The 24000-nt window shown below is 43.8% G+C and overlaps 1 protein-coding gene across 3 annotated transcripts in view; it reads left to right on the top strand.

The window, feature by feature from the left end:
- The window catches only part of Usp7 (ubiquitin specific peptidase 7), a 53336-nt gene that overhangs the window by 8817 nt on the left and 20519 nt on the right, over positions 1-24000 (top strand). The window contains exons 1-6 of one of the 3 annotated variants that reach the window (XM_048433178.3): positions 9947-10021; positions 14625-14729; positions 19386-19584; positions 21240-21378; positions 22419-22507; positions 23581-23689. In XM_048433178.3, coding sequence (XP_048289135.2) covers positions 9991-10021; positions 14625-14729; positions 19386-19584; positions 21240-21378; positions 22419-22507; positions 23581-23689 — 672 coding nt within the window. In that variant the 5' untranslated portion in view covers positions 9947-9990. Of the gene's footprint in view, positions 1-9946; positions 10022-14624; positions 14730-15436; positions 15612-19385; positions 19585-21239; positions 21379-22418; positions 22508-23580; positions 23690-24000 lie in introns of those variants that run through there. The other 2 variants (XM_048433179.3, XM_048433177.3) reach the window with 2 other exon arrangements.

Below are 24000 nucleotides of genomic sequence, written 5' to 3'. Positions count from 1 at the left end.
TGGATAGTGTGATTGTCAGGGTCCTTGGCATGCAAAAGGAGTGGTGAAACTGAGTTTACCTGCTGGAAGAAATGTGATCAACTCTGCTAGCTTTAGAGATACCCCTGTGTAGGTGGCCCCAAGAAGCTAGAAAAGGCCAGCACACAAGTGGAACATGGGCCAGCACGCAGTGACTGTAGGGAGATCCACTTTGTTCTGTCCTAGGAGTTTGGGCAGTTAGTTCATCAGAAAGGAGACTAGCAAGTTCTTAGATGGCTCAGCAGCAGTACATGAATGTTGAGTGGATACAATGCCTGGAGACTTAATATGCTCTCTGAGGCTTATTGAGCACAGTGTCATGAACAGTCAGGATACTACCAGTGGTAGGTCAGAGGATGTGAAGTCACTCATACAGCTCTGAAAATTAGGTACTTTTTCCCCTCATGTGAAGCATCACACGGAAATCGGGGCTGAGGGTTTGGAGAGATGGGCTCCATCACTTTTTGTCCCCAAAGCAGTGAGGATCTATGAGGATCTATGTTCACACTCCCAGTTTCCATTTGAAAAGCTCACTGCAACTGTGTACACCTGTGATGCCAGTACAGGGGAGGTAGACATAGGCACTTCCAGGCCAATTAGTTCTGCTGAATTGGCAAGCTCTGGGTTCAGCAAGAGATTCGAATCCTATCTCAAAAAAATAAAATGGGAACAGTGAGAATAGCCCAGAAGGCAAAAGTCACTTGCTTCCCGATTTTGTTGGCTTGGATTGATCACAAACCTTGTTAAGGTGGATGAAGAGAACAAACTCTAAAGTTGTCCTCTTCATGTCTTCCAACAATATCATGTGCACATACAGAATAAAAATACAAATAAAATGGATAATGATAAAAGAAAGTATTGACTTCTGGCCTCCGCTTGTATGTTTGCATATCTGTATGTTCACCCCTGCATGGACACACGCATGTACCAAACAAATAACAAAGGAATGAGCAAGTAAAAGAACGTCTCTTAGCTAGCACAGGAGACGATGTGAGGTTGCTATTTAGACCATTTGCTGTTTATGCTGGGCACAAGACACCATTGGCCATATATGTAGTCAGTATGGCCTTACATTTAAACACTCCTTTGGCTTCTGCTTGAGTTTCTTACCTCATCCCCAAAATGGTAAACTGCAGTGAGACTTTCTTCTACTGACTGACTTTGTATGGCTTACCTCATACCTTGAATATTTAGCTCATGCCAAAATTGGCCCGGGCCATCCTTGTGGTGAAGCAGGTGGAATTTGATCACTGATAACAAAAGATACCAAGCACAGAGCAAAACTGTGATAGATCGTTTTTTATCATTATTGTCTGTGTGGTGTGCGCACCATGACACATGTGGCAGTCAAAGAACAAATTTCACAAGTCAGTTTTCTCTTGTGGATGCTTTACCCAGTGAGCCATTTCCATGGCCTGATCACTCTGGTAATCAGAAATGTGTTTAAATATAGTTTTGATTGGGAGTAAATCATCCCCAAAGGAAACCATTCTGAATCTATGTAGCTGTATATGGATATATTCTTTGTTGAAGGACATGTGTTAAGGACTCTTGAGTGGTCAATATTTCAGAAAAACCAGCGTCTCTGTCTGTGTACATGTGCTTGTGGATGTGTGTGTGTTTAGAGGCAAGGCATCAGGTGTCTTCTGTCACACACTTTTCCCCCACCTCCATTTTTGGTGCAGAATCTTAAACTCGAGTCCATGTCCAGCCAGACTGGCTGGCCAGGACCCCCAGAGATTATACTGTCTCTATGTCTTCAATTTTAGGGTTGTAGGCACATGCCACAATGCCCATTCTTATAGTTGCTGAGGGTTGGAACTCATCCTACATAGCAAACAGTTTACTGAATGGGTCCCCCAACACCCCCGCTCACTTTTGAAATTGTGTTTCTCTTGTGTAATCTTGGCTGTCCTGGAACTCACAGAGATCTGATCCTCCTGCCTCTGCCTCCTGAGTGCTGGGATTAAGGATGTGCACCACCGCTGCACAACCTGGTATAGCAGCATAATTTTAGGGTGTTGTTCATCTCCTGAAAACACTGTGCACTCAGCACTTGCTCAATGCACCTAGCCTCAGTGTCCATCAATTGGATTCTGACCTGCCTGTGCTGAACATTGCAAGTAAATGGGGCCGTGGAATTTGACTTCTTGTCAGTTTTTCTTAGCATCGTGTCCACACTGTGTTGGCACTTAGTTCTTTGAGTAAAGAATAGATCTGTGGATTTGCACCGTGATTTAACCATGCAGATTCTCATTTCTCTGTAGTCATTTTCTTTCTTTGGAGACAATCCCACTTCATAGCCCTTTGCTAACCTGCAAATCACTATACAGATCAGGCTGATCTGGAACTCGCAGAGATCTGAATATTTCTGTCTCCTGTGCTGTGAGATTTGGCCTATACTTCTGCTTTTGTGTGTGTGCGTGTGTGTGAGATGGGGGGGGCGAGCAGAGGAAATGTGAGAAAGAACTCCTGAGAGTGAGCTCCATTGGAAAAATTCCTAGTTATATTTTAAAAAACTTACTGCTGGGGCTGGAGAGAGATGGCTAAGTGGTTAAGTATACTTGATTTTTTTCTAGAAGACCTGGGTTTGGGTCCAGCACCTACATGACAACTCAAAAACATCTGTAACTCCAGTTCCAGGGGATTTCTCCTCCGTTTCTGGCCTCCCTGGCCACCATGCACTCATGTAGTGCACATACATGTATTCAGGCAAAACACCCATACACATAAAATACAAAATAAATCTTGAAAACCTCTGCTTTTGGTGATAACTTGGTCTGTATAGCAAGTTCTTGACCAGGCAAGCCAAGGTTATATAGCAAGACATTACCTCAAAAAATTAAAAAAAAATGTTATTATGGGGCTGGCTTGATAACAGCCACCAAGCAAGATTCTGACTCACATGGTGGAAGGAGAGAATGATTTTTTTAAAAAAATTTATTTATTGTGTATACAGTGTTCTGTCTACATTTTGCCCTGCATACCAGAAGAGAGCATCAGATCTCATCATAGGTCATTCTGAGCCACCATGGGAATTGAACTCAGAACCTCTGGAAGAACAGTCAGTGCTCTTAACATGAGCTATCTTACTTGCCCCTAGGAGAGAGTAATATCTGCAGGTTTTCTCTGATCTCTACCCCCATGCCTTACCACCTGTACCTCCACCCCAAACATAATAAATGAGTAAATGTTAGAAAATTAACATTGTGTGGTCCAGAGAAAAAGTATGTTCACAGCACATGTGTGGAGTTCAGATGATAATAGGGATTTGTGTCCTGTTTCCACCCCTGTTCCATTTTTCAGACAGGGTTTCCCTATGACCTTGGCTCTTCTGGAATTCACTACCATAGTGCTGGGATTAAAGTGTGCAGCACCACACCTAGAAGTGATCTCTGTTCCAGCTACCTTGCTTACTTCAGGCAAGCTGGCCTGGGAAGTCTGGGATATTACTTGTATCTTCTCATCTCTCTGGAGTACCATAATTACAGGTGGGCTCCTGAGCTTAGCTAACATCACGTGGTTTTGGGGATCTGATCTGAGGTAGTTATATTTGTGTACAAGGGCTTTGCCCACTGAGCCATCTTCTTTACCTACCTACAGGACACTTGTTCTACATCATTCATTAAAGAGATTGTTCTCTTTGAGTTCTGTTTGCTGAGTGTCTCTGTCCGTCCATCCATCCATCCACCTATCTATCCCTTTTAGTTAATTGGAAACAGAATCTTACCTGTTTGGATCACAGGTATTCATCACTGTGCTTTGTTGTTGAGCCTTTGTCAGAGTCCAGTGGTCCTGACTGCATCTGGATTCCCTTCTGTTCATGTTCTCCAGGACAGAGGGTCCCCCTTTGTCAACAGTGCATCTTGCTTATTTCAGCTGCTCAGTTACCCAGACAATGGGTGAAGGAGGTTTGCTTATCTGTTTTTACTGCCTTTTGTATATGACTATTAGAATCAACTTCTTGCAGCTGTAGAAAGTCACCAACCAATTTTACAGGGCTTGTGTTGCAAAGTGTGATTTTTTTTTTTCTTTCAAGTGTACTTTTGAATTACTTTGTGGGTTTATGTGGTATTATATGGGCATATATAATCCTGTCTCTGCCGTTGAGGCATCACTCCTTGAACCTGCTCTTGCATGTTCTCATGGAGGCTTGAAGCTACAAAGCGCTAGTGAACTCTTTGTCTCCTCCCCCGTGTGAAAACTGGAATTAGAGACTGCCTAAATTCTTAGATGTCTGGTGCTTGCATAGCAAGCACTTATCTGCTGCATGTTTTCTTCAGCTCTTTTTATTTTATTTTATTTTGTTTTATTTTATTTTTGCTCCCTCTCACATAGCATAGGTCAGCCTACAGCTTCCCTGTTGAAGGATGACTTTGCTCTCCTGCCTCCATCCCACATGCTGAGATACAGAGCCCCACCATTCATTGTTCACAGAATATGCAGTCTCTGTTGTCCTTCACTGTTTAAATCTAATTTGTGAGACCATGTTTGCCATGTTGAGTCTTCCTATTTGTGAGCACTTAAGTTTTTCTCGGTAATAGTGATTTGACCTCAGGAATGACCAGTGTTCAGGATGGAGAGTACTGGCTGCTCTTCCAGAGGACCCAAGTTCAATTTCAAACACCCACAAGGCAGCTCAAAACTGTAACTTCAGCTCTACAGGACCCAATACCCTCACACAGATGTTCATGCAGGCAAAATACCATTGCATATAAAATAAAAATAGTAAGCTATTAAAAAAAAGGCCAGTCTTCATGTGTTCTGTGGACAGCCAGTGATGGGTTCATCGTTGCTCTGTACGTTCAGTTGTTGCTACCCAAAATAGCCTTCTTTGACTTTACAATAAAATCAAGGTTTCTTTCTTTTTTTAAAGATTTATTTATTTATTATGTATACAGTGTTCAGCCTCCACGTATGCCTGCAGGCCAGAAGAGGGCACCAGATCTCATTACAGATGGTTGTGAGCCACCATATGGTTGCTGGGAATTGAACTCAGGACCTCTGGAAGAGCTCTTAACTGCTGAGTCATCTCTCCAACTCTTCCCCCCCCCCCCCCCCCCCCCGATTTTCTGGAAGAGCGGTCAGTGCTCTTAACCTCTGAGCCATCTCTCCAGTCCAAATCAGGCTTCTTATGCTGTAAAATTTTCACAGTACCTCTGGGCACTAGGTTTCAGCCCTTAAGTGAAAGACAGGATGCTGGGTGGGTCTCTAAGGAGAGTAACCTGGCATGGTGTTGTATTTGTGTGGCTAAAGATGGGACAGGCACCCTGTGCTGTGATGAAAGTGTTAAAAAAGAAATGAATTTAGATTTTCTGGTAGAGTCTTAGCCAAATAACTTGAAATATTTATTTTTTTATTTTTATTTATTTGCTTTGATTTTTTTGAGATGGGTACGTGTAAAAGCCCTGGTGATTTGTAGGCCAGCCTGGCCTCAAACTCACAGAGACCTGCTTGCCTCTGTCTATGGAGTGCTGGGGTTAGAGGAGTGTTCCACTATAGCAGTCTGAAAGCTTCATTTGGAGACAGAGTTCTCTGTGTAGTTCATGATTGTCTGGGCAGGTTTTATGTATATCCATTTTACTCTGACCACCAGTATCCTCACACGGGCCTATCTTTGAGTGACTTTGAAGGGAAACACTCCTGAAGGAAGGAGGTTGTTGATTCTAAGGTGTCAATAGACCTAGGCTACAGGTAGCTCTGGGTGTCAGCTGTGCCCCTGTCCCTCATACGGTTTGTAAAGGCTGCCCAAGCTGGGTCTTGCTTCAGCTAATATTTTAGTAGTGCTTTTAGTGTGCATGCATAACTGCGCTGTGAACTCACTGAAAACGCCTAGAGCAGGGAGCCAAGGATGAAAGTTGGTCCTTCAGTCTGCCCCCCGTCTTTTGCAAGGTCAGCTTATGTTTCTCTGCAAACTGTTCCTTTGACCACTGCTTGACACGGGTGATGTCAAGCTCCTGTGTCCCTGTTTGCCATGCGTGCTATGATTTTTTTCCCCATAGTAGTTGATTACATACCACAGTTGAGCAGATTTTTTTTTGGTTTTGTGGAAGTGAATACTTATGAATGAGAAAGCAGTGCAGATGTAGTCACCAACCAGCTCCTTAGTATTTTATACACCTCAGTTTCCATTGCAGCGTTTAGACCAGAGTTTGGAGGATGCAGATTACAATAAGGATCTCCAGGGAACGAACATATTTTTCCATGATAAAGCTAAACTGAAAGCCCCAGTTTTATGTAAGGAATACAAGTTGCATGTGTCTTTTCTTGGGGCTTCATTTTCATGTAACCAATGTAAATCAGGGTTCTTTTAGACCTTAGAGCCGTTCTGTAAAATGGGGTCTATTTCTAGCTCTCAGGCTCCACTGCTTTTAAACCTCTGTGGGCACTGGTCCCTGAAGCAGGCTTCCTGCTTTATCGGACAGCTGTCTGGAGCTACATACCCAGTGCAAAAGCCCCAGGAGGACCAGTTTAGCTTCATGAGATCAGTAGAGACAGTCTTATTGCCAGTGAGATGATCAAAGGAATTCATATGACTGGGTTCTATATCAAATAGAGATTCACCTTGACAGAGGGAGAGGCAAGCTAGTCAATTTTCATCACGATTTTTTAAAAAAATAAATATTATGTATACAGTGTTCTGCCTGTGTGTATGCTTGGATGCCAGAAGGCGGCTTCAAATCTCCATATAGATAGCTGTGAGCCACCATGTGGTTGCTGGGAATTGAACTCAGGACCTAAAAAAGAGCAGTTAGTACTCCTAACTTCTGAGTCATCTCTCCAGCCCTTCATCAAGACTTTTGCAGAACTAGTAGCTTGGAAGGGATCCTTTTGCTTATGATGGCTAAGACAGACAACAGTCCACTACTTCATTCTTGACTGTGGTCCCACCAGAGGACTGAGTTCACCTTGGTTGTCAAGGCTGCCATGGTTGTGGTCCTGTTTCCCTTCTGCCTTTTGCGTCACCATATTGTGATGCTTTTTTTGCACCGCCCTTGTTCTTGTTAGTTTTGTGGTTTACTCTATCCACCTGTTGTGGAATATTCTCACCAGGGTTTGCACACCTCCACTGCTGTTTTGTGATGTCCCCATGATCTTTGCTTTGGATAGCATTTGCTAACAGGTCCTATAACTTTAAACCCATATTTCTCCATTGCTGTTTGTCACTTTTGTGCTGGAGGGTTGGTCCTGTGGTCGATGTTCAAGCCATTTGGTTATAGCTCTAGTCTTGGATATCAGTGTGGTCGGTTGTGCCACTGGAAAAAAATGCTAGCTGATTCTGGAAGCCAGAAAGACTTGCTGGCATTGAAACATTAGAGTTCTACAGGACTAAAGCACATGACCAGGCTGCGCGCTGCATCATTCCAAGTGGCCAAAAAACAAAACAAATACTTTAAACATACAACCCAGAAAAGCCGATACCCTTGTCCTCAGAATGAGTCCTTGTCTGCATCTGTGTCCCACAGCTGTGGCTCACCTGTGCGGTGTGAGAATGTTTCTTCCTTAAGAAAAAGTACATGCTGGGCAGTGGTGGCACACACCTTTCATCTCAGTACTCGGAAGAAGAGACAGGCGGATCTCTGAGTTTGAGGCCAGCCTGATCTATGTAGTGAGTTGCAGGACAGCCAGAGATACACAGAGAAACCCTGTCGCAAAAAAAAAAAAAAACAAAAAAACAAAAGCAATCGCAGTGCTCACTTCACCACACATTGAGAAAGCTTGGAGGACAGCTGCTATTGGAGGGCACCTGGTGCAGCAGTAACTATTAACCTCAGGATTGAACATCCCTTTTCAGATAGCATTGATTGCTTTGCTAACTTAATATTGACTTCTAAGAATTCATCTTTCAAAATCCCAAAACAAACGGTAGATCTCAAATGCTATTGAGAGCTTTATTTGTAAAAACTCCCACAGATCTGATGAATGGGCACACAGTGCTCCCCTTTTCACCTGGTGTGGCAGTAAAAAGAAACAATGTTACATAAAGTTTTGTTGAACTGACAAAGAGAACAATCACTATGCTCTGGCTGTCCTGGAACTCACTAGGTACATCTGGCTGACCTTGAACTCAGCCATCATCCTGCCGCCTCCTGAGTGCTGGGATTAAAGCTCTGGGCTCCCTTGCCCAACCTAAAATTGAAGAAGATAGTGGTTGCCAGGGATTGTGGTGCCGGGTTGTGGTTGTAAAAGGACAACATATAGGATGGAGTTGATGGAAGTCTGCTCCTCCTCCAGAGGACCTGAATTTGCCTGCAGTTTCTATTGTGTCCTTTAGTCACAGCCAGCTTCCTGTAGTTCTAGCCTCAGGAGTCTTCTGTCCTGGCTAGGGGAAGGGAGACTCTCTGCTTTCTCTGGAGTAGATGCAAGTCCACATCATATATAGTAGACGTAAATCCTGAGAATCGTGTTTCGGAGTGGTGGGATTATTTCTGGACCAGACAGAACAGGACCTAGTTTTGCTGTTTGCAGTGAGAAGAGCCAGGAAGAGCACACAGTCTCTCTGTATTATTTTTGAGATGGACATCTCATAGTCCAGGCTGGCCTAAGGTCCCTCATCTTCCTTTGTCTGTGTGTGCCTCCCTTCCCGCCCCCCGTGCTGGCCACACCATGTTATGTGATTCCTGTTATGGAACCCAGGCCTCCATGTATACTTGGCAAGCACTCTACCACAATTTTAAAAAGCACTTTTACCTGTTTAGAGCACTTCATTAGCCTTTTCTGATTATCTTGTTGATCAGGATTGTGACATGACCCCTCACTAGTCCAAGAGTGACTTTCATCAGCCCACAATTTTGTCTGTAAACAAGGGCTTATTACTCTGGAGGTTGGTGATTGTTACTCAGAACTTACATGTCTGAGACATAATAGTTCAACCTTGCTCATACTAGGCTAGTGTTTGCCTGCTCAGTCACAGCCCCGTCTCAGTTGGAGTTTTGTTTGTTCTGCTCCCTAGTGCCATCCATGGTCCTTCACCATGATCTTGATTAGTGAAATGCTTGTGAATTTTACTGCCCCTGCTCTAGTCCTGACATGTGCTCTCCCACCACCATATCCAGTACAGCTGGGGAGATACCTGAATGGAGTTGTGCGGGCAGGAGGGAAAGATAATGTGCGGACCCAGAAGCTCAGCGAGTTACATACTGTTTATTGTATACAGAGAGGCAGGATATAGACATGTATACACAAACTGAATGCGTCAAGGAGACTGGTTTAGCTAATCTTGGTAAGGGAGCAGTCTTCAGGCTGTAAGTGGGGTATTTCTCTGCATATACTATGTATAACATCCACACATGGGCCACACATTGCCATCCTCTGAGCCTCACTACATGTGTGTATGTGGGGGGGGGCTTGCCATTTGTTCCCCTGAACCTGAGGTCGTCCTTGATATGGCTCTCATGTCAATACACATTCACTTGCGACTTCACACACTGCCAAGACTTCCCCTGCTGTTCATATCCCCACCCAGCACCCGCTCCCTTGTTGTGTACTTGTTGCTTGGTATGGGAAACTTTCGGGGGTCCTCACACTGTGTCAGTGGGTGTGGGCCTTGCTGCCAGATGTGACCTGCTTTTGATCCCGTAGTTCCACACAATGTAAAGAGAATCAACTCGTTCAAGTTGTTCTCTGAACTGTAAATGTATTTGACGTGGCTCGTGCCACCTACCCACACACAAATAACTAATAAAATTTATATTATTAAAAACCCTTTTAACCCTTAATCTTTAGTTGTTTGAGATCTAAAGACATACCCTGTATACACTTGGTGGTAAACTTTTCTATCAGTCCTTGCCTTGCTCCTTAGACTTGAGGACTTCTTGTCCTAAAAACAGGAATTTTGCGGGATGCTTTAAAAAAAAAAAAAGGAATGTTGAGGTGTCCAGTTCCTGGAGATTCTATGCATTCACTCTGCTGTGGACAACAGAACCTTCCCTCTCCAGTCCCCCAGACTGCTGGGCTACAGAGCCATGAGACATGGCTGGGAACTACAGGCTTGGGCAAGAAGGTGATTCAAGACTTCCAGACCATTACCTGCATAGCTCAGTTACTCCTCAAATGATTTGGGGTTGTCGATTTAAGTAGTATCAGTCTAAGATTATATATATATATATGCAGAACAATAGATCTGTACCCTCCCTCCGTTCTTCCTTCCCTCCCTTTTTATTTCTGTTCCCTCACCCTTCTACCTTCCTTCTCCCCCCCCCCCCTTTTGTGGTACTGGAGATTGAACATAGACCTCATGAATGTTCTAGGCAAGGGCTCCAACACTCACCTCTGTCCCAACTCCTCCTTTGTTACATATGGTCTCTATATTAAGTAATATTCCAAATTGAATTAAAAGTGGGTTGAGAGGAAAAAGGAACCCTGTTGATAATACTCTTGGAGTTGGAGTTGGACCTGATTGGAGATGGGGATGAAGATGCCCAGCTCTAAGGTGTTGTATGATATGCCCAGACCCCAAGAATTGGCCCCTGTATTCTGCTTTATACTAGTGGGTGGTTATTAGTAGGTTGTAAGCACAAGTTGAGTCCGGAGTGGGGTTACAGTGAGAGATATTTTCTTCTTGCTTCTCCAGGGTTGAGACTGAGGCAATGAATTAGTGCTACCAATTTCCATAGTAGTTGGCAAGTGTTCTTGGGTAGTCCTGTTATGACATCACAAATGGAGGTTGATGGGAAGAAGCACAGGCCTCCTCAGTGAGGAGGAGGAAGTTTAGACCAAGCAACTGTGATGGTTTTAAAAAGTTTTTTTTTTACCTTTTCATAAACACATAAAATCATACCCCTGATACTCGTAATAATGAAAACTGATACCTTTTTCTGAGTGACTTATATATTAGAATGATAATTGCTTTATTTTCTACAGATGCTGAGCATCTGAAGATTGGGTTTTTAGAGGTTGATGGAACGGAGTGCTCAGAATTGAACAAGTCCTTCGCTCATGCTGCTGGTGCTCGGTCACTGAGCACCACTCCCAGCCCCAGGGCATCTACTAGCCACTGTAGCCATTGCACATTGTCATTATTGGCTAGATGAGTCTTATTTGAGATGGCTATGCGTCAGAAAGTTAATACTGGGATTCGTGTTTGGTCAAACTAAAGTACTTAACAGAATTCCCAGCTGGGGACAGAGCTCAGCAGGTAAATTGTTTGCTAAGCAAGCATGAGGATCTGAGTTTGGAGCCCACCTCTGTAACCCCAGTGCTTAGGGCTGTGAATTGGGGCAGGGGTGAGGTGTGACAGGTGGATCCTGCAGGCTCATTGGCCAGCTGTTCTAGTGGAATAGGTGAGAGTCATGTCCCTGTCTCAGAAAATACAAAGTGGACAGTGACTGAGAGGAGAACCAATATCTACTTCTGGCTTTTACGTTATACACACATGAATGACTACTCTCACGCTTCCACCACCCCCAGAAAACCCAGGAGTGAAACCACTTTTATAAAGCCATAAACCAGTTCTTCCAGTGTGCCTTTGACAATAAAGGAACGTCTTCTGGTGCATTCCTTACTCTGGCCTAGGAATCTACTGCATCTTAAGGTTTAAATGCTTTGCAGATGAGTTTTTTTTTTGTTTTTTTGTTTTTTTGTTTTGAGGAACATCACAAACTTGGAAATCTGTCCTTTGGGAGACTTGAGCTGCCCAGGCAGTTGTTAGGGAGCTTCTCATGGTTGAATTTCTGGCACTCATCCTTGTGACATTTTATAGCAACCAGCATCAGCTCTGTACCTGTGTGGTGGCTTAATTTGGGTGTGAGAGCTTGGCTGTTAACTCTAGAGAATGATTCAGCTGAAGGGTTCTACTCATTTTTCCTCTAAGTTGTCAACTGGAGATCACTAGCTTTCATCATTGGTGGGACAAATGCCTCTCCTCAGTTAGACCGTTGCAGTTAACTCTCCTGCTGAAAAGCTGGGTGGCATGTGTTTACTTTTATTCCGACAGTGTATAAGATATCTGAGTGTGGGGCTCTCTTGAACTCAAATTTTTTTCTTTTTGGTTTTTTGAAACAAGATTTCTTTGTAGCTTTGAAGCCTGTCCTGTAACTAACCCTGTTGACCAGACTGGGCTCGAACTCACAAGAGTTCGAACTCACAAAGCCTGTCTTTGACTCCCGAGTGTTGGGATTAAAAGCTAGCACCACCACTGCCTGGTGAACTCAGTTTTTGTAATCAACATAACTTTTGCTGGAAAAGCATTCTTTTCTAGTACAGCTTACCTAAACAAACATCAACCTTGATTCCAGCAAACACAAAACTGAAACTTTTTTTTTCAGTTGCAGTCTGAATTTACTTGATTCTTACTTGGATTTCAGTGGAACTAATAAAAGCAGAACCTTTGTCATTCTCAGTTACTAATGTTTAGAGAATGATTGCTTGGAAGGATGTTTTGAGAGTGGTTTGGCATTTTAACACAAAATAGCGCCAGACATACTTACTGCCAGGTGTAATTGAAGATAATTTCTTTAGGATCTGATACCTCCAAACTTGTGTGTGCAGCAGACTGGCCACTGTCCCTAAACCTTCTGAGCTCCAGATGAACAGAATCAATAGGAATAGGTCCTCCCACACTTGAGAAGTTGTGAAGGAAGTGAATGACACACTCTGCCCAATCCAGTACACGTCTTCCAGCGTTCATAGCTGATGTTCATTTCTGAGGCAGGATCTCACTACATAGAGCTCTGGCTGACCTCAGAGATCCACTTGCTGAGATTAAAAGCATATACCACCACGCCAAATTTGCATTTTATTTTGTGGGGGGTTGAGGGGACAGGTGGAGTAGAGACCTCGAGTGGGTGTGCCTGTGTGTATCTGGAGCTCGGAACACAGACTGTGAGGCTCAGTGACAAACACTTTAGCCAGTGCCGAGCCATCGTACTGGCTGCAAGTTAATTACAGAGAGATTTGCATGGAAAGCAGGTGGTTTGGGCTTTTTAATAAACTGCATATGCAGAAAAGTTATATTTTGGTGTCTTTAAAATACCAGGCAACATAGGTTTCAAATCTTGTAGGCCTTGGTCATGGTTAACCCCATAAAACTTTGAAGGGTGGTTTGTTGTCATATGAAGGGAATAAATGTAGGTGAAAGATTCTGAATTACCCAGTTCCTTTTGCCTTCTGTTGAAAATCAGAAAAAGAGTCTTACCTCCCCTGTATCTCACACACAGCCTTTGTTAGCCTTTGTCATTCAGAACCTTGTTGCTTTGTAACCTGGCAGTTGGGTCAGGGCAGGAGTGATTGTGAGCTCCAGGCTCGCCAAAAGACCTCCTTTACTCCCAGTGTTCCACACCCCCAGATAAACCCTTGTCCAAGGGATTGTGGATTTTAGAGATTAAAGGGCCGATTTTAAGTGCTTGTTTTTAGAAATAGCTTTCTGTAGGTGATCTTAAATTTGTCCAAATGTAGGCGGGAATGCTTGTCTCTTTTGTTGTTTATTTTTTTTTCTATTTTGAGTTTTTGTTTTTGAGTTGCAGATGACAGAGACAGGGAGTTATCATTTAATGCAAGAGTTGGAGAGTTTTCATACTCCAAATGGAGAATTGCAGTTTGAGAGCCAAATTGGGGGAAAACCTACTTTAGCTCTGTCCGTGGTCCTGAACCAGTGGGGGGCGGCGCTCATCCCAGTGTCATTAAGACTTGGGATCATGAAGGTCCAGCATACAGCTACCTAGGTGTTCAGAAAAGCATGCCTCCTGCATGTAGTAAGGTACATTTCCTGCTGGGGTGTTTGGTGTTTTAGGGAAAATTCCAAGCTCCTGGATAAACTGGGGCAGCCTTTGTGGACCTGAGCTGCTCTGCAGTCTGTTGGGATGGTGTACACGGGCTACTTTAACCTTGCAATTAGCCAGCGTGGTGGTACCAGCTGTAGTCTTAACATTTATGTGGTAGGATGATGACAAACCTTTGAAAGCAGCTTATCGTTTTCCTACTCCTTAGTGAACCCAAGAAAGTAGTCTGTAGGGTTAAGGTTTTTTTTTTTTTTTAAAGTGTCTTATTTTGTGTGTCTATAGACAGGGTTATATGTGTGCATGTGGGCACAGGTATCTACAAAGTTAGAAGACATTGTATCCCCAGGAACTAAGAGTTACAGGCAGTTGTAAACTGCCATGTTAGTTTTGGGAACTGAACTCAGGTCCTCTGCAAAAGTAGCGAATACTCTGGGAGACCTCTGAGCCATCTCTACATTCCTGGGTAAAGTTTTGTTTTGTTTTGTTTTGTTTTGTTTATTTTTTTGTGTTAAGTATGGGATCCAGGAAGTTTTGTATGCAAGGAAAGAATTCTAAAGACCTATAGTTCTACCCTAGAGGATTAGGTTTTAATTAGTAGGAAGCTTACTGTAAAATATCAATTATGTAAGGGTTCTTAAATCTAAGCCATTAACCATTGCAGAGTAAGAGTAAATAAGAAACACTGCAAATAAGCATTTTATGTATACAGAATAGTCTTTTCATGGAGCAGAGAGTATCATGTGACGTGGCCAGTCTTTTATACTTTGAAATTTTTACATTATAGTTAGAATTTATTGATTATAAATTATCAAAAATGTAAATATATTCGTGTACATCTAGTCCTACTATGTAGATGAACTCATGAGATTTTTTTTATTTTCCTTAAAGCCGGAGATACAGATGACCCACCAAGAATCACTCAGAACCCAGTCATCAATGGGAATGTAGCCCTGAGTGATGGGCACAGCAATGCGGAGGACGACATGGAGGACGGTAAGTCCTGCTCACTCACTCACAGCCGCGGAGCGCTGTCAGAAACACAAGCCATCTGTATTTTTTTCCTTGAGTACTTTAGTCTTTAGAGTAGTTAGTTTTCAGGAAGTTAGATCTGAGGGCAATTAGGATTCTTTTTTTGTTATGGGTTTCAAGATTGTGTAAAATTTCAAGGTAAGTTGCTTCTCAGCCTAGGCAAGGGGGTTCAAATCCAGAGGATCATAGTGAATGGGTGTCTGCTCATCCCCACAGGTTTCCAGCCACTGTTAGCATCCAGGGTGCCAGGTAGACTGTATTTTCCTTTCCCATTCGTTTGCAGCAAGATACTTTTCAGCATTGGGATTTGGTTTTCTACTGCATTCCCACCTTAGTGTCTTATCATTTGAGAACACCTCCCAACTCCTGTTAGGCGAAGTGAGAGCCAAGTGTTGGGCCCTATATTTCTTCCACTCACTTTTCTCTGTAGCTTCCCTGTGGAAAAGCATATGCGTATGTATATGCATGGGCATTTTGTGTCAGGCAATTGCTTTTTTCCTTGAGAATTCTTTTATATCATCTTAAGAGATGTAACATTTGCAAGTCAAAGTCCTGAGAAGGGAGCAGCCAGTAATTGCTTTATGCAGCCCCTGGAATCTTGCAGTGTAATTTGAAACCATGTTCTGTACAAGCATGTCCATCAATCCTCATGAGGGTTGTGTCCTTCCCAGGGGAGTAACGGGGCAGTTGAAAGAAACCATCAGGCACGGGCTGCACCACCAGAAGGACTGCTGTTCAGACCTCCTGCCAAAAGTTCAGCCTCCATGCGAAACTGCAGCCGCAGTTGAGAGTTCTCTCACAGTGCGGTTTACCCCTGGCAGCTGGCTGAGGCAATTTCTGAGGAAGGTAAAAGAGGCGTGGGCTACACCCCGCTGCTTTGTTCCCCATGGAGTGCGCTTTCCACTGTAGATGAAGGGCAACGGTGTGGGTGTGGTCTCATTGGTTATTGGGCGTTGGTGATTTCACTTTGGACACCATAGATGCCAAGAGTGGTTCAGAGAGTGCATTTGGGAAGGTGGCCAGGCAGAGGCGCCAGGTGTGCGTTTGGGGTCAATTTGAGTTGTATGTAGACCAGTAGCAAGCCATCAGCTCTCCCATTGCAATTTGTTTTAAGCAATTCCTCTCTTACTTGGAGTGTCTGGGAGACACAGATGCAGCTATGAGACAGTGGGTTATCCTGTGTAGTAGAAGAGGACAGTTACCCTCTGAACCCTACCTTCCTCCTACCTGTAGTCAAAACAGACAACCAAGTGTCTCCTGGGGGCTGGGGTGGCCTAGGTTGAGAATCATGGTTAAGAGGTTATGAGTCAGAATTCTCTTACTTTGGGACATATAGTACTGGATTCATAGTACTAAATACCCAGACTGTTTGACAAAGACTAGAAAGTAGAAGCCCCAAGTCTGGGGTCTCAGATGGAAAAAGCAGAGCAGCCTTCTTGGCTTGGAGTTGAAATTGTCTTCAGGGCTGGCTCAGGCCTAAACCTGTTCACAACATGGCAAAGGCATAGGAGGGTTGGGCTCTGCTTCTGGAGGTAAAGTGATACTGATAGAGTTGTACGTGGCATGTGGCAAGGGTCAGAACCTCGAGGAGCTCTGCATTATGCATGCCTCAGCCATCCAGGCCTAAGCTGGCTTCTACAGGGGGGTTTCTTAGTGCAGACTCTGGCTTTGAACCCCTTTACTTAAATCATTTTAAAGCACATCAAACTAGGATATATGACTTAGAGAATACTGGATTTAATTAGGCCAATTTGTAACTAAATGATGAGTGACTTCCCTGTGCTGAGAGTCCTTCTTAGTAAGAGACATCTCTTGTGTAAGAACTTTGGCAACTTGGCCATTCAGACATCTGTGGAGAACAGTTTTAGTTGAGGAAGAGAACATTTTAAAGTCCTGCTAACAGACTAATGAGATGGTTAAGTCCTTTTTCATCTTATCTATTCTTACTCCCTCAAGTACGGTTTTCCTTAGACGCCTAAGAAGTTCTAGAGCAAACGTGTGGGCTCTGAAGATCTTTGTGGAGCTTAGATTAAATTGTAGGTGTCTGGGAACAGCTCATTTCATCAGATGAACTGATGTACAGCATTTTATGAGAATGACTGATATATGTAAGAGGTTTGAGAAAACATCACTTTAGAGCCACCTTTTGGAGAAATTAGTCCCTTTAAAAGCTTGAAATGTCCTGTCTTGTTTTCTCTACAGAATTGAAGCCCAGTCTAATCCATTGACATTTCCTCTGGGCAGATAAGATAGTAGTGAGCATGGAGCTTTGGACAGGCAGTACAGCCAGCATTCCCCAGTTTCTGGGGCAGGATTGATGCTAGTGGGTTATCAAGGAGTCTAGTGTGCTCAAGAGAAAAGGAAGGCTGTAGCTGTGATCAAAGGGACACAGTGGGCTCAGGCCAGCTGTCTCCGTTTGAATGATCATATAGGACCCAATATTATGTCCTTTATGCTGATTTATCTCTTGTGTTAAAACAACAATGAAAAATTTTTGAAATGCTTAAACTCACACAGACTTGGTTTTTGTTTTTAAATTATCTGGAATCCACATACTACTTCATCCATTGTTGGATAAAGACCTTTGTCGATCAGTCTCATATAATTCCCTATAGCTAGGTAATCAGACTTTTAGTGTCATAGAGAGGTTTCATATTTCTTTTAGGCTTTTCATTTGGCATTTGTATAAATTCTCATTTGTGTGTTGGTGTGAGAACTGAGGGGCTTGCCCGTGTCAGCTGTGTGCTCTACAGTTAGACAGTACCCCAGCCTTCAAGTTACTCATAAGAAGTTTCAACTTCCTTAGCCTGTTCTAAGAATGTGCCTTCAGTATAATGCAGAAATCCGGTGTGGCATGTAGTGAGGCAGACTAGTGAAGTGGGGGCCGTGGATAGTAAGTACCAGGTGCTGCCTTGTCAGTGTAAATTTCACTGTTTTTACTTAAATGTGTGGGGTAGAAGAACAAAATGCAAATCACAGTATGCTTCAGTTTTTCTGGCTATAAAGTGTAACCCTATTTGTCTAAATTGCAGAAATAGGCTAGCTTTATTGTAGAGTGCACCATCATTGTCCTTGGCGTTGCTATAGGTGGTGGACATTATTGAGGACTCACTGCCACTTTGTAACATGTTTCATGTCACTATGCCTCAGTTTCCTTACCCATAAAGTGGAAATTAATGCAGCTCAGGTACACCTTGTATGTCCACTAAAGCATGTGGCAAACTTTTTCTGCTGAGTCCTTTAGGCATTGTCATGGGTAGAATTCTTCCCCCTTCAAGGAAGTGTAGGAATACCTGACTCAGTAGTCTTAGGCCAGTCATCAGCACCCTGCTGCAGCTTCCTGGAGCCGCCCTTCTTGCTATAGTGCTCCTGCCCTGACTGAGGGAGCCGGGATGTGCGTAGTGCAAATGGGTGGGGAAAGCAGAGTGTGGACTCTTGACAGCCTTTGTAAAGAATACCCTCTGTGAGGACTGATGGACATGTTTTCTTAAGAACAGACCCAGGTAGTTGCAAACTTCTAGCAACTGTAGTCTATCTAGAAGTAGATGATTCCACAAACTCATTTTGTGTGCAGTTTGGAGATGGAAGGGTTGTGGGGCTTTGTTATGATGGCCTTCAGCAATCTGGAATGTAAGGGGGCAGGGTGTCCCTGTTCATTAACATGCTCTTCATGAGTCTAGTGTGGTTATGCTCTGGGACCCAGCAGTCAGGGATGTCAATACCTGATTCTATTGGTTGGAGGGGGGAGGTGGTTTTAGGGAGCTGTTCCCACTCCACAGAGAGGCAAGCACAGAAAGTGATGCCTTCAGACACTTCTGCAGTCCCTTGGTCTTTCGTGGCTTTTGATTTGCTTCACTGATGCTTGTCAGTGGCAACTGGCAGAGGGGCTGTGAAAGACTGCTCCCTTGCTGTAGCCCGGGGAGCAAACAGTCAGACATTACTGGGGCTGCATCAACTTTCTGCCATGTTATGGGTCAACGATGCCATTATTTTTAGATGATACAATTTTGATTGATACACTGAACCCTGGACCAGAGGTGCTGTAGGGCAGAAACCTTTATTCCTTTTCTAATGTTGGGAGAACTCTACTTCTTTATAAATAAATTGCTATCATAAGGGATCCAGCATGTTCACAAAAGTCAAAGCTGAGGGATGATATTAGCTGTCTCCATGTGCTTTGCTCCTAGCACAGTGGCTGGTCTCTTTAGCTGCCCTCCTCCCGGGTCTCAGTCCAAGGCTCATATCATCCGTTTTTCTGAGTCTTGCTTAAATGCAGAAATACAAGCCCACCTTCCCTTCCTCCCCCCCTCCCTCCTCCCTTCCTACTTAAGTCTGTCCCCTCAGTGCCCAGATTTGGGAGTGAACACTGAAGTAGATGTTCAACCCCCTAAACTTTTGTTCTCCAAGGGAAGGGTGTGTGTGAGTGAGCTCCTCTGTTAGGAGTCCAGCCATGCAGGAAACTGTCCTTATTAGCCTTTTCATAATTGGAAATGACACTATCATTTCCCCCAGAGGCTTCAGAAGCACTTGGACTGAGATATTGTAGAGCAGTTTACTACAGTGTTCGTGTGCTTATGGTTAATGCCCTGGCTCTGTGATTGATGGCGTGTTTTCTTGCAGACACCAGTTGGCGCTCCGAGGCAACTTTTCAGTTCACTGTCGAGCGCTTCAGCAGACTGAGTGAGTCGGTCCTTAGCCCTCCGTGTTTTGTGCGAAATCTGCCATGGAAGATTATGGTGATGCCACGCTTTTATCCAGACAGACCACACCAAAAAAGCGTAGGATTCTTTCTCCAGTGCAATGCTGAATCTGACTCCACGTAAGAGTTTAAATGATGCAACTACAAATGCACAGATTTCTGGAAGCCAAATTCCATCATCTTACTCGATTTTATTTTCAGCTACTCTGTAACTCTACGCAGTCCCTTTTCCTTTTGCTCTGGGGATGAAACCTAGGGCCTTGTTATATAATCACCTACTACTGAATTAAAGCCAGCCCTGATTCTATAACGTAAAACTAGGCTTTGTGCTAGAACCCAGCGGCCTGGAGAGGCTGGGGCCATTTGGACTCTGCCAGCCACTGAGTAATCATTCCATTCTCCCTGTAAGCAGAGAGATGCCTTAAGTGTGTCTGTCACCCTGACAGCCCGTCTGCTCCTGATAGCCTGTACCTGTTTGGAAAGTACAAGTCACAGCGATTAGTTAGTGCTTTAGATGGATTGGGCCTATTTAGGAGGAACGTTTGGTTATAACTTTTTTAAAAGGAGGTTTATTGTAAAATTGTTTTAATACCTGTATTTGGAAAGTGGAGGCAGGAGCTTCAGGTCAAGGCCAGCCTGGATTGCAGGAGGCCCTGTTACAGTAACTAAGAAACAAAGAAAATCTTGGAGGTCCTTTAATTGATATGAAAGAGAGAGAGGCATCATATTCTGTGAGACTTTCAAACTTGACCCTTTGTTTTGTTCTCAGAGGTTTGTAGCTCTCCCTTCAACCCATATTCTGTATTGTCAGTGTTAAACTCAGCACTCCAGAAGGACAGTCTGGACAGGGTTGGCAGGGAGTATGGCGTACATTGTCCCTTTGTCTACAACTCCCTTCAACTGAGCTTGTCTCCTGCAGTAAATTGGTGCTCAGGTTGGACTGCATAACTGGAAGTTAAGACATTACCCTCTCGCATGCCCGTTGGCCTGATTTCTCCTGATCCCTAGGGCAAGTGTGCAGGAACCCCAAGGTACAGGCACAGGCTCTACTGAACAGAAGTGCGTTGTGGGGTAGAACCCAGAGGTGCATCTACTTTTGTTGGCTTTGTTGTCCAGGCTAGCTTTGAATTCGTAATAATCCTCTTGCCTCAGCTTCCTGTGCTAGAGATTATGTGTGTGTGCTATCATACTTTGCTCATCAACTCTTTTATTCTTGTGTCCCCTGTCACAGGGCTTTTGTATATGCCATGAAACCACTACTGCTGAGTTACCCCCTCGCCCAGCCACAGTTGTATAAAACATATTTAAAAGTTCAGGACTTGTTTGTGTTTTGATTTTTGGTTTTTTTTGAGACAGAGTTCCCCTGTAACTTTGGAATGTGTCCTGGTTCCAGCTTTGTAGACCAGGCTGTATTCAAATTCAAATCTTCCTGCCCCTGCCTTCTAAGTGCTGGGATTAAAGACATGCACAGCCTCTGCCCAGCTAGAAACTTGTGTTTTATACTTAGTTATAACATTTTACGGGTTAAAAGATAAAATCACAAGCCAGGCGTCATGGTGCAGAATCCCTGAGATCTAGTCCAGCTAGAGTCACATGGTGAGGCACTGTCACCAAGTAATAAAACCATGAGTTAGCCGCTGCAGCTGTGTCCTCAGATCCCTCTTCTCTATCCAAGGTAGATCGTTTGCTGATTTTGATGTTTTAAAAATGTGTGGCTCTTAGTTAAATGCGTCAACTAAGGCATGGGTGAATTTTTTTCCCTCCCCTTTCAATAGGTCGTGGTCCTGTCATGCACAAGCAGTGTTGAAGATAATAAATTACAGGGACGATGACAAATCATTCAGCCGTCGGATCAGTCACTTGTTCTTCCACAAGGAGAATGACTGGGGATTCTCTAATTTTATGGCCTGGAGTGTAAGTGACAGAGTATTTAGTCTCAGTGTCCCAACTATTATTGCTAGTCTTGTTCTATCATTTCTCAAAAATCTTGCTTTTTGAGTTGAGCAGGTGTCTGGAAGTTGATGTGGCTTTCTGGCATTAGACATTCAAGTTGCAACCTTTAAAATTTTACTTACTGTCTTTTGTGTGTGTTTGATATGCAAACTTAATTATCTGTGTGTGCAAGTACTGAGTGGGCACACAGATACTATGGTGTGGCAAATTTCTGTGTGTTCCATGGATTGAACTCAGGTCCACGAGTTCAAGTTTAGATGTCAGGTACCTCTACTTACCCTGTCATCTCACTGTCCACTTGAGCATGAGATGATTTTGTTTTATTTTGTCTTTTGGTGGGGGGGCGCAGCTATGGCTGTCCTGGAACTTACTTTTTAGGCCCAGGCTGGCTTCAACTCTCATCTGACTGCCTCTGCTTCCCAAGTACTGGGATTAAAGGTGTGTGCCACCACCACCTGGTAGCATCAAGTAATAACTTTTAAGATATCTTTAAAAAACTGTTTATGTCTGTGTGTGAGTATATGGGCATGTGTGTGTGAGGGTGCCCACAGAGGCCTGGGGAGGCTGTCAGAGTGATGAGAATTTGTGAGGTGTGGGTACTAGGCTCCAAACTCTGGCTCTCATGATAGAGTAGCAAACCTGTTGAGCACTACACTTTGTCCAGTCCACTAAAATGTGAACTTGTAATTGCACATTGAAGTTTTTCCTGACCTTCCTGGGGAAGACCTTCCTCGATAGGGCCCCTTTCTGCAGTGGTGGTGGCCAGTGGGTGGTATCTCACCCAGGCCATGGCACTTAACCTTGAACACCTCTGCAGAGCTCCCCGGGTTCATGCTTAACACAAAACGGACCACTTCCACACCGGAGCACAACTGTGCGGGAAGTACTCAATTCAGTTCCGAAGTAGTGCTTTATTGAGTGCAGAGTACAAGGACAGTTGTCTCTTTGGAATAAAGTAGGTATATATGTTCTTATGTAAGTTGAATATTTTTATTTTATAGGAAGTGACTGATCCTGAGAAAGGATTTATAGACGATGATAAAGTCACCTTTGAAGTTTTTGTACAGGCGGATGCTCCCCATGGAGTTGCGTAAGTTTTGTTCAATTGGGTACTGCTGTACTATATTGAGTGAGAATTTATATTGGTATATATATATATATGTTGAAGAGATGTGCTCAACCAGTAAGCCCCCAGCACATCATAGCTGCCTGCTTCACACCCTCTCTTAACATTGTGCTTAACAATGAGTTTTCTGAATGTAACCAGCCAGCAGACTAGATTGTTTTGCAATCTTAGGAACGGCACAGTCTTAACAAGCAGAGAAGCCCCAGGCCTTCACATCCATGGACACTGCAATGAGGATTTGCTTTTATTTTGAAGAGTGTACAGATGTCAAAACTTGTTGCGGGGAATCAGGGAACGTGTGAGGCTGTAGCTTGGGCCATTGGCTGGGCTCTGGGACTGCACTGTAGCTGTCATCCCTACTGACAGTGTTGGTTCACGTTCCTCGTTAATATATAAGAGGGAGATTAGATTGCCTAGAGGAAGTTGTTTTCTGTTGTACGGTAGATTTTTCTCTGGCTCCATACCACATGTGTCCAGGATACCTGGGGCGTAACTCAGACCAGTGTTTCTCCAAGTAGCCACTCAAATAGCTTATTAAAAAGGAAAAGTCCTCGGTGTTTAGAAGTGCATTCTAAAACTTCAGAATATATATTCCTGTCTTCCTCCTGCATATGTGTTTCTACAGAATTGGCAGCAGGAATTGGGTGGGGTGTTCAGCTCTTAACATGTCCCGCTGATGATCATATATGTGAATTCCTAGTGTGTGTGTGAGATAAGCTAGCTCTGAAATCACATTTGATAGAATTGTAAAAGTATCTTGTCAGTGCTCATCTTTAGCAATGGCAGGTGTGCTGTGTCCTGTTAGCAGACAGGTGAGTGCTGAAATAGCCATGTCAGTGAACAGACAATGTGACGTGAAGTCGGGCCTCAGTTTTACAGTGGAGTGCTGGAGGAATGCCACGTGGAACGTGCTCTTTTGCCAGGATGCTAAAAACAGATGATGTCATGGCACAGTGACACTCATCAATGCCTGGTCAGACTGACTAGAAACCAACTGTCCTGTGCAGTGGACCTTCAAGCTTGGACTTATCTTTCAGGTGGGATTCAAAGAAGCACACAGGTTATGTCGGCTTAAAGAATCAGGGAGCTACGTGTTACATGAACAGCCTGCTGCAGACTTTGTTTTTCACAAATCAACTAAGAAAGGTAAATGAGTCTATTCCTCTCTAGCTTTCTGCCTTCTGTTCTGTAAGGTATGTCAGAGGCCCAATAGAGTTCTCCCCCTCCCTGGACTGTGGACCTTTCTCCACGGGGAGGGGAGGAGGCCCGCCAGGCTGCCTTCATAGTCTCTGGTCAGGGGACACCTGCTGTTGAAGTTGACTAGTGCCATCAGCTTTAAAAATACAAACATCATAATGATAATAGTGAACTGATCCTAGGACTAATATTTCTACATCTAAATTGTATTCCCAAGCCCCCTCACACCCCCTCTTATCCATTTATTTGGGGGCGAGACC

The sequence above is a fragment of the Myodes glareolus genome, chromosome 9 (assembly GCF_982192425.1).
Source record: "Myodes glareolus chromosome 9, mMyoGla1.1, whole genome shotgun sequence".
Taxonomy (NCBI): domain Eukaryota; kingdom Metazoa; phylum Chordata; class Mammalia; order Rodentia; family Cricetidae; genus Myodes; species Myodes glareolus.
Note: the sequence above shows the minus strand (reverse complement) of the source record. Positions and strands in the feature narration are given on the sequence as shown.